This window comes from Vicia villosa, linkage group LG2 (genome assembly GCF_029867415.1).
Source record: "Vicia villosa cultivar HV-30 ecotype Madison, WI linkage group LG2, Vvil1.0, whole genome shotgun sequence".
Lineage (NCBI taxonomy): Eukaryota > Viridiplantae > Streptophyta > Magnoliopsida > Fabales > Fabaceae > Vicia > Vicia villosa.
The window spans coordinates 11,906,340-11,917,261 of record NC_081181.1 but is presented as its reverse complement, the minus strand read 5'-3'; the positions used below and the strand labels follow the sequence as shown (position 1 = coordinate 11,917,261).

General features: G+C 32.7%; 2 protein-coding genes across 4 annotated transcripts; both read left to right on the top strand.

The window, feature by feature from the left end:
- The first annotated feature begins 32 nt into the window (after positions 1–32).
- On the top strand, positions 33–2,393 carry LOC131649173 (E3 ubiquitin-protein ligase RING1-like). Of its 3 annotated transcripts, none has more exons than XM_058918921.1 (2): positions 33–1,050; positions 2,095–2,393. In XM_058918921.1, exon 1 carries the CDS (start codon positions 95–97, stop codon positions 1,043–1,045), a length of 951 nt encoding a protein of 316 aa, XP_058774904.1. In that variant the 5' UTR covers positions 33–94; the 3' UTR covers positions 1,046–1,050; positions 2,095–2,393. The 3 variants fall into 3 exon arrangements, with proteins under 3 accessions (XP_058774904.1, XP_058774906.1, XP_058774905.1); XM_058918923.1 differs by having other exon boundaries at positions 2,073–2,393; XM_058918922.1 differs by having other exon boundaries at positions 33–1,066.
- Positions 2,394–7,311: 4,918 nt separating this feature from the next.
- On the top strand, positions 7,312–10,460 carry LOC131645883 (uncharacterized). The gene is made up of 3 exons (XM_058916083.1): positions 7,312–7,467; positions 7,909–8,074; positions 8,553–10,460. The coding sequence occupies exons 1-3, from the start codon at positions 7,422–7,424 to the stop codon at positions 8,806–8,808; spliced, it is 468 nt and encodes a 155-aa protein (XP_058772066.1). The 5' UTR covers positions 7,312–7,421; the 3' UTR covers positions 8,809–10,460.
- The last annotated feature ends 462 nt before the right edge of the window (positions 10,461–10,922 follow it).

The window sequence follows — 10,922 nt, the reverse complement described above, 5'->3', positions numbered from 1 at the left end:
GCAAAATAAACAAGTTACTAGAATTGATTGATTTGAAACGTATCAAACTTGTTGCTGTCATTTTTAGTTTGAGTCGCCTTTACTCCGACGAGTCATGTCTTCTGGCGGCGGCGACGGCGGTGGCGGAAAGCTATACTTCTGCCACAATTGCACTCAAAGAGTTACCTGCTCGGAGGATTCCGAGCCTTTCTGTCCAATCTGCTTTCAAGGTTTCATTGAAGAATGCACTCCCGATCCAAACCCTAACCCTAACGTCATTTTTCGTTTCAACCAAGACGATTCCGATAACGAATCCGATTTCCCCTTCCATCCTTTTTCTCTTCTCCCTTTGTTGCTTTCTTCTGCTTCCATTTCACGGACCCGGCTCGAAACCGCCGAACCGGAGACCGATAATTTCGACCCGATCACTTTCCTTCAGAATCATCTTAACGGCCTTCATGCTGATGGTGCTAATATTCAGTTCGAGATCAATCAAGGTTCTGATTCCGAATCAGGGTTTCGTATTCCGTCTAACATGGGAGATTACTTCCTTGGTCCTGGTCTCGAGCAATTGATTCAGCAGCTTGCTGAGAATGATCCTAACCGGTATGGAACACCGCCGGCGTCGAAAGAGGCTGTTCAGAATCTACCAAGTGTTACTGTTGATGATGAGTTGTTGAACTCGGAGATGAACCAGTGTGCTGTTTGTCAGGATGAGTTTGAGAAGGGCTTGCAGGTGAAGCAAATGCCTTGTAAGCATGTGTATCATGATGATTGCTTGCTTCCGTGGCTTCAATTGCATAACTCGTGCCCTGTTTGTCGATATGAATTGCCTACTGATGATGCGGATTATGAGAACCGGGATGGGAGCAGTGGTGGTGGTGGCGGCGATGGTTTGAGGTCTGTTGTTGATGGGAGCGGTACTGGTGGTGGTGGTGGTGGAGGAGGAAATAGACCTGTCCACAGGACTTTTAGAATATCTTTGCGGTATCCTTTTGATTCTGGTAACTCTGATCAGGACTCTGATGGAAGGGGATTGGGAAATAGGCAAGAAGATTTGGATTGAAAATTGTAAGTATCTAGAAAGGTATTAATCTGTCTTATGTTCGTTTTATATGACGATAATGATGGTGTTCTTTATCGTGAGTCATTTTCTAGTTTATTAGCATTTCAGATACATTATGTTTTGATTAGAATTTTGGATCATTGTTATTGTTATGATTTTGGCTTAGATTTAGTTAGTTTTGAACATTTAATTAGTGTGTTTAAGGTTTAGATTTTGTATTAGTCCTGAAACATTCAAATCAATACTCAACTCTATTCTTTTTGGCTAATGTTCTGTTTTATTACTGTTTTTGAGTGCTGCGTAGAATTATATGTTCAAATGTTTGACAAACCATGTCATATGTAAGTCTAGCCTTGTTGATTTTCTAGGCGTCTTTCTTGGATCAGTTTTGTTGGCGGTTCTAATATTTACACTTCTTGTCAAAGTCAATTTATTTTCTCCAATGTTGTTTAATAGCCACTATAGCGTAGCGGGATTTGGACTAACCCCTATGGTTCTCCAATTTGCAAATTTCAACATTCGCCTATTTCCCACCATCCGCAATTAACAAAACTGTTTTGCATTGCAAAATTTCAACAACCGCCCATTTTTACCGCCATTTGCAATTAACAAAACTATATTTTTTTTTTTTTTTTGCATTGTTTTGGGGTGAGAACGTTCATATCAGTATTCCCAGAGTACTTGTATTGTCATTCTAATTAGCGAGTTGATTAATGCCATGCATTTTTCAAGATTATTATATTCTCGTCTTATAATTATCTTATATTAAGTGTTGATAGTCTGAACTGCATCTCAGATTTGAAGTGTTCTTTCCGAGTATAGTCATCACGTCCTGGATATTCGTTTTATTTTAGGAGTCTTGAACTTTTTTATATAATTGTTTTCTTTCCGTGTTTTATTTAAGGCTATGCTTTGTAGAAAGAAGTGCAAATGAAGAGAAATAAAACATCAGTTAGTGAATTGGAAGGAATTTAGTTGTTTAATCAAATCATTATTATGTTATGAGTTGATATCTAATGCTGAATAGCATGTCCATGGTGTTTCTGCAGGTATGATTTGGCGTTTAAAACTGGAATTGGGAACAGTCACATGCAGCTGAGGGTGTCCGTGAATAGTAGATTACTTGCATTATTATGTCTATAGAAGTTCTTGTAAGCCCTTGGCTGGTAACTTTGTCCAATTTTAAAGGTCTTTTTTCCAATTTTTTTAGATGGCTGGAATATGGTATTTTGTGTCAGTATACAGTTGTTGAGATTTTAGGTATGCTATACAGAGTTGATAGCAAATTTTCCCTGTTTTATGTACAGATCATCTTCCTCAATTGTCCAGTGTTAATTGTTATCCTTCATCCGCACTCTTCTTATTTTACAACGATAATCGTAGCATGTCATGCTCAGGTTGAAATTTGTCATTACTGATAATTGTTAACCATCGGTCACCTGGGATGTTAAATGAGTGATGCAGGTAGATTGTTAATGTCATTAGGAAACATAGTTGACGATTTTTTTCTAAATTAGAAAAGTTGTTTGAAATTTTAGCGTTTAATCATATGGGACAGATGATCCATTGTGGGTGATAAGTTTTTAACACTAGATTTAAAAGTAATTAAAAGTAAGTGTTTGGGATTAATGACCTGAAACTTGGGGTTATATAATGTTTCAAGACTAGAGATATGAACTTGGATCTCATTAGGAAAGATAAAAAAAGGGAATTGTAGTAGATGGAGACAATCATGTTGGACGATACAATTGTGTGTGTGACCGTTAAGCCATATACATTTCGACCAAGGTTCTTTGTTATGGGTTCCTCTTCTGTTTTATGGTTTTTCATCTGCCCTTCCATTATCATCTTTAATGAATGAACGTCTAAGTTTTTTTGAAGTATTTTGATTCGTTATTAGATCACAATCTTAGCCATATAAAGATGTAGAGGTGCCTTATTTTATTATTAAAAAGTGGGGACATGAATTTGTCTTTGAATTTCGAACTACTTTTAAACATTGGTGTGGCTTCTTACAATCTTCTTAGAGCATCCACATCCAAAAAAACTCATTTAGTTGTTTAAATGGGTCTTACTAAATTTATTATATGATTTTATACTTTTCAATTATTTAAACAGCTTATCTATATTTTTTAAATATTTATGTAATTCATTAAAAATTCTAAAATGGGTTCTACAAAATACCACAATATATATATATATATATATATATATATATATATATATATATATATATATATATATATATATATATATATATATATATATATATATATATATATATATATATATATATATATATATATATATATCTTTAAGAACGATATTGAGCGTTACCACCCAATTATCTAAGGAGACATCGTTGCTTTGGGAATAGTGTAGGCATGACATAAAATTATAGATATTGATGCTCTTAGCACGGCATCCTTGTGTGGAAATCCATAAGTCGCTTATGACATTGAAATCTTGGCATGATAATAAAATCCATAATCTAATAGTTGATATGCATCTTGTTGGTACACTGAAACCTTGGGTGTGGATAATTGGAGGATCTCGAACTCAAAAGGGGACTATAGCTAGCATAATAGTTATGGGGTTTGATAATTGGAAGATCTAGAATCCAAAAAAACGACTATAACTAGTATAATAATTATCAGTCTAAAAGGGACTAGGACATTTAAAGTTAGTTGAACGTTTTTTAGTCAAAGCAAAGCTAGCCGAATGAAATTGCAACCGAACAAGAAAGAGTGGAGTCTTCAATTTGTTAGAGTCCGCGTATTACATGAGGTGCAAGAAAGAGTCAAAGTCCAGGCAAATGTGATAATTGGACATTTGAGATTGTGTTCCATGGTTTAGGTTTTAGAGTCCGCGAATGACATGAGGTGCAAGAAAGGGTCAAAGTCCAAACTCCAGATAAATGTGATAATTGGACATTTGAGATTGGGTTCCATCATTTAGACACCACTAGTGCGGTTAGTGAACAATACAAAAGCATTACATGCGAAAATAATTGAATGAAGTGACATTTTTATAGATCACAATTCTATGTCCCTGGTGGAGGTCCATTTGTCTCAAACCTTCGATCACTCACACATTACACGCAAAAATAATCTAAGTCACAATTTTATAAAAAGTTGAATATTTTTCTTGATAAATATCCTACACAAATCATTAGATCAAACTATTTTCACATTTATCTTTTTACTTTTTATTATTTTACATATTTTTTAGTGTAGCTTACAAAACTCAAAAATTCTCTACAACTTCTAAATTATTAAAAGATTTCATAGTTGTAGAACATAGTTTTAAATAATTACTCTAAAAAGAAATCACAATTGGGAACAATTATTAGAAGACACTGTTAATTGCCAATATCACAACTAACTTTAGTCGAAAACAATATATATTCTAAACAAATATATATATTTTTTATATACATCATTATTTAAATATTAGAATGGATTTTCATACACAATATAATAATTAATGAATTTATATGTGGTACATTTTAAAACAATTTACACAATAATATTATTATTGGTTAGATATATTATTACGCGACCCATGCGAACGCAGGGGTAATGGATACTAATGGTATATTTTAAACAATAACGTACGCGTGCGGACACAATGGTATCTAACTACCTAATTATATGAATTTCATATTAAATGAAACTAATTTTTATATGCATTTTATATTATTATATATTTTATTATTATCTATATTGAATTTGCGTGACCCGTGCGAACGCACGGGTCCTTTACTAGTTACTCTAAAATGAAATCACAATTGGGAACAATTATTAGAAGACACGGTTAATTGTCAATATCACAACTAACTTTAGCCGAAAACAATTTATAAAAAAAAGTATTTCGTCCTCCTCTCCCTACAAATTCCTTAATCCAAAACACACTACACTTTTCTTGTGTCAATTTGGAAACCATGTTTGGTGTGGCTTATTTGACTCGATGTTAAATAATTTATTGTAGTATTATTGTTAGTTATACCTTGCCCTCCAAGTTGACTTGTTGCACAATAACTAGACATGTTGACCTTCTCTTATTTTAAACATTCAACTAACCATGCTATGAATCATTCTTAATCTTAAGAGTACTCTACAAATTTTGTAACTTTAAAAAACTTATATAATGTAGCATTCTCAAATCTCTAAGAGTGCATAAGTGTACAAGATCAAAAAGGATTCAAAAGTAAGACTAAACATGAACAAAGTTGTTTTGTTTTATGCCCTTTTAGGGCTTTTTGCAGGTGCTATTTTTAGCTCTTTTATATGTGGAACTCCAACCTATTATAAACCAGAAAATGATTGTAATATCTTTGGCAGTAAAGGTAAAAAACCACTCAATATAAAACCACAAACCATTCTCAATGGCTTCCTCATTCTTGCAATAAAGTTTGTACACTACATATTCTCAAGGTGTTACAAATCAGCTACAGCTTATACAATGATTGTGCCATTTTGGATGGCTTTTACACTCTCAGTTTCCTATATGTCTGAATTATCATTAAGTTAAGCTTGAATGAAGAATGAAGACTGATAAATAATTTCTTTTCCAAATGATTAATCTTCAAAGAGGAATTTACAGCATGAGAATTAGGTCTTTGCAAAATCATGCCAAAGAGAAAGAAAAATCATCAAAAGAAGATGAGTCTACAGAAATCATAATGAAGAAGGGAAAGTTAGTAAACAATAAATAGTAATTATGTTTTTATTAGCAAAATTATCCCACAGAATGTATAATAGTTCTGCAAATTTCAAGCAATGTGTAAATAAAAATGTGATGAGTCCTATTTAATGAACTTTCTTATTATCAAATGGAGTATTAGGTAAATTTCTTTTGTTTTTTTTTTTAAATCTTGATATTCGGTCATACGATCGACTAATCGGCAGCGGAATTCGAATTTAGGACTTTGAGAGGAGCATACTCTCAAAATCTAAGCCTCCACTACTAGAGTCTAGTGACTAGACCAACTTTTGAGGTTTGGTAAATTTCTTTTGTTAGTCACGAGTTCTTATGATTTTTAATTGGGTATTTATTTTAAAATAAAATAATTTAAAAAGTGATATGATATGAGTTTTTATGATTTTTAATTGGGTATAAGTATATTTAGGGAAAACTAATTTATTATTTTTAAAATAAAATAATTTTAAAAAGTGATATGATTTAGAATAATATTATTTAATTGAATAAGGTATTCACATCCATCTAAATTTAAGAGTATCAAAAATATCGGACTGTCCACCTATTTTAATTTATAAAATATAGAATTGTATTTGTTTTGTGGAACGGGAGAATTTTAGGACTATGCAATTTATGTGATATTACAATATTTTAAAAATTGGATCGATCATTAAATTGGTGAAGATACTAAGTTATTGGTTCATTGATCGAACCACTGAGTCATTAGTTGAATCACATCAATAAAATGGATTAAACTTGATTTCTAACAAAATTTTATAATTATTAAACTGATCCAATCAAATGCTTTTATTTCTAAAAAAATTCACGACACCTACAAAATATTAAAATTTTATAATTTTACAAAGTTAATTCTTTAAATCTAAATTCTAAATAAATTTTGAACTAATAAATTTAATTTCAAAGAAAAAATTATTTCAAATAAGTTTTAAATAAAGTCTATGTATATTTTAATTTATTTTTAAAAAATTATCAAAACAATATCGTTTATTTGATGAAAAAATAAAGCAAGTATTTAAACTGCCGATTTTTCAAAATTGATGATTAGTTGATTTTGGCTGATTTTAATTGATTTTCACTAGTTTAATACTTTAAGGGTTTAACTGATCCAGCAATTAGACCAATCGATAATCTTTTTGATTTTCTATTCAATCGGTTCGATCGATGGTTCAGAATTTAAAAACACTCGATAGTGATTAAAATTTTGAATAAAATAAAATTATTTAGATAAGAGAGATGGATATTTGTTTCATAAACTAGATAGGTGTTCTCTAATGAATTATTAAAATTGAAAGTTAATTATCAAATTTCTTTTTAAATGTTAATTTAAAATTCTCTACGCTAAATAACTAAACATATATTTATTATAATATAATGTTTATTTTATCTATTCGTAAATTATAAATTATTTTGATCATCTCACATAAAATAAAAAGTGTAATTGAATCGCTAACAATGGTCGCTTCAATAACCTTTGTTTCTCTATCAAATCAAAAGTTAACAAAATTAAAAAATTAAAAAAAAAATGTGTTAGTAGTATTTTGATGGAATTTGTTTAGCGAAACCCAGGCCCAATATAGTGTTGTGGGCTTCAAAGGCTCCACTTTCCATCTTCAATTCGTTTCTTTTCTCTCTCACAGAGTGACGTTTCCCAGAGATGGAACAAGGAGATGCCAAATCACCCACCAATTCACAACAAACTGGTAATTATTAACACCACTTTTTTTTTTTTTTTGAATAGTGTAATTGTTATCACGCTTCTCTTAATTTCAAATTACCTGCCAATAAAAATGTAACTGTTGCATCTTTGTTATAGGCAAATTTTAGTGGTTAGAAATTTGTTAAGTGAATTTGAGTTTAGAGGAAAGGGAAATCTAGGGTTTTGAGAGAGGAGAGAGGAATCATGTATTTTTTAGAGTGTTTTTCAGCAGACTATGCAATGCTTGACATTGTATTGTGGGACCGTCTTAAGTTTTCGTAGGCTCTGAGTAGGTTAACTACGGTTTAAGTGCCACAACTATTTTATGAGGTTCTTTTGGGCCTTGGGCCTTGTGCCGTAGCTTGTCTTTCACAGCCATGAAGACGGTCTTGTGTATTGACCTAATCATCTAATTTTTTTTGTTTATTTGATATAAATATCACAGTTTCTGATGATGAAGAGATTGACTACGCAACGAAACCAGAGTTTTATGATCCTGACCTTGACGAAAAGGATGAAAAGTGGATTCATAAAAATAGACATGGACGTGATTCTGATGCGGTGCTTTGCTGCCCTGCTTGCTTCACCACACTCTGCCTAGAATGTCAAAGGTATACGCCGATATTTATACTTGCAAACCAACTTATGTATTTTGTGTTGTTTCGCATGCATTCATACACATATTGAAAGCCGTCTCAAGTTTTTGGAGGCCCTATGTAGGTTATCCGCAATTTAACCATGACAAAACAAATAGAGACTCTATTTACATGTGATTTAACGGTCCTATTTAACCATTGTTTAATCGTGAAAAATTTTGGGCCCAGTACGGTAGTCCGCCCTGTTCACCCTCAAAAACGGCCTTGCACATATTATAGGGAGGGAGCATATTAAGCGCAAACATGAAAACGAGGAGTAAAAATCTTGATCATTCATATATGGTTTTATGGTCATTGTTGATTGTTCTCATGAGTCACAAGAATTTTTCTCACTAGATATGTTTATGTCTATTACAGAGTATTTTGTGTATGAATTCTAAATTGGTAGATTGCAATAATATTTGTGGTTTGTGACTTTATTTGTGTCTTACAGGCACGAGAAATATTTGACCCAATATAGAGCGATATTTGTTACAAACTGCAAGATTGAGGATAAACCAGTTATGATGCAAAGTAGCTCAACATCAAGAAAAAGAAATAGAAGGGACAAAGAATTTGGTGGGAGCGATGCAATTTCATCTAGTAATGAAAAATTAAAACAAGTCTGCTGCGCTGTTTGTTCAACAGAGGTAGGTGTCTTTGATGAAGATGAGGTTTATCATTTCTTCAATGTACTCCCTAGTGAATGAATGCTGACATAGCAGTGGTTTTGCTGCTCAATCCCTCTGCTGAAATGTGAGTTTCACTGCCTTGTAAAATTCAAAAAAGTTGCTGTAATATCTCTTTGTTTAGATCAAAGAAAGCACATTCCCCTCATATTGAAAGAGGTTCACCGTTAGTAATTAAATCAACACTACCAAAAGTTTTTACTAGCAATTTAATATGCATGTTGCAAAGAAATCAAGTTCTCACTAAAACATGATCTATAGAGATAGATCACAAAAACTGCGCGGCCTAAGTTAGAGTATATACATAGACAAAAGGCTGAGACGCTTTAGTATGAATGATTCTAAGAAATGATTCATATCTATGTAACATGTCTTATGTCTATCAAAGCGTTTCGCTTTGTTGTTATTGCTTGTGCTTTTTGGTTTTTGCCATATCGTTCTCCCCGTTCTTGTAGCCGTTTTTGCCACTGTCTCGCTGTTTCGCCTCCCTCGTTGGTAATTGTTGCAAATTTAAGTATAGCAACAGGGATGTATGTCACTGGACTGGACAGCCAGGTTACTCCAGCTCAACATATCACTGTCATTATGCAGTTGAGTGTCAGTGAAACCAAGGTTGGTGCAATCTATATCGCATAATAGAAACCAATGATATAATATATCTAAAATAATGCACAATATAACATGTTAAAGAAAATACGTGATGATGTCGGATGCATAATATGGCACACAAAATACTACCTAAATAATACTAACCAGATGTCCCAAAAAAGAATGCATCATGCTGCATTGCACGAAAACTAATGCGCTTTTTGTCTAACCTCTTCATTTGTATTTTAAGTATCGGCATCCTTCAAAGTCTCTTAAACATCAACGTGGGCATCAATGCCCTTCTGTACAATCCCACTAGATTGTAATTTAGAAGCCAAGTCTCGGATGCGAGCATATGCAAGATAATATCACTCATAATGCCACCTTCATTTAGTGTTGCCTCCTTTGCAAGATAAATGACTGTCCTTCCAAATTGAGAATCATATAAGTAGTTGTTCTCGTATAAAATATACTAAAACCTTTGTTTCTTGTTTAATGTAGTTAGAGGATTAACTACATCTTAAAATATCACCTCATGCATTTATATATAGTTTCCCAACCATGTAGGATCTGGACACCTCGGTTCTCAGACAAAATATGTTCCTTGTACTAAACACATGAAGAGCAAAGACGATAAGATGCTTGGGAGTATATTGCTTGTACACGAACTAGCACCAAACGCGCTCAATAAGGTATCATACCTTATGCAATCCGTATCTTATCAAACTAGAATAGAAGTAGTTGTCATCTAGTGGGTGGGTGCGTGTCTCAATAAGTGGCATAGTTATCAAGCAACACATACTGCGTTACAATAAGTGGCATAGTTATCAAACAACACATACTGCGTTAGTAATCAATTTCATGCACTATCGATACAATTATGTATTAGAGTGAGCTTTCATTGGAATAAAGATGTTGGCACATGGATCAATCTATGTGTACTTGTGACCGTTCTCTCGTCCACCAATACCTAGAAATGTTGATAAATTCATGTCTGCTTCAATATATACTTAAGCAACATTGAATAAAATATTTTTCAACAAATAATTCAATAATTATATGAATATGATATAGAAAAGAGTCATATATCCAGGTGCAGTCATCAGCCATATCTAAATCTCTAAAATACTATAAATATACCAAGTGGTGTAGGTGACATTATTGTCTATGAAAATGGTCAAACCCATCAGAAATAGAAGATACATCATAATAACCATTGTATGTGCATGTGTCTATACACCTCATCACCCACCTTGTTAGAGGTGTCGACAATTAATAGATATTTCTAAAACTCCTATTTGAGAAAATTGAATATTGCATGGCCTCCTTTGAAGTTGCATGTCTCTGATACATTAAAGGGGAGACATCTATGTGGTTTTGTTGTTTGTCCCTTAAGCTTTAATTTGAATTTAGTTTTATATTTGAGTCTCCTCTTCAATTAGGCATCTTTAAGGATCGAGTTTTTGATTGTGTTTTAGCTTGTATAATTCAAAGTGTTTGTGTTTGAGTATGAACATTATACTTTAAGTTAATTAGTCGAGTTTTTG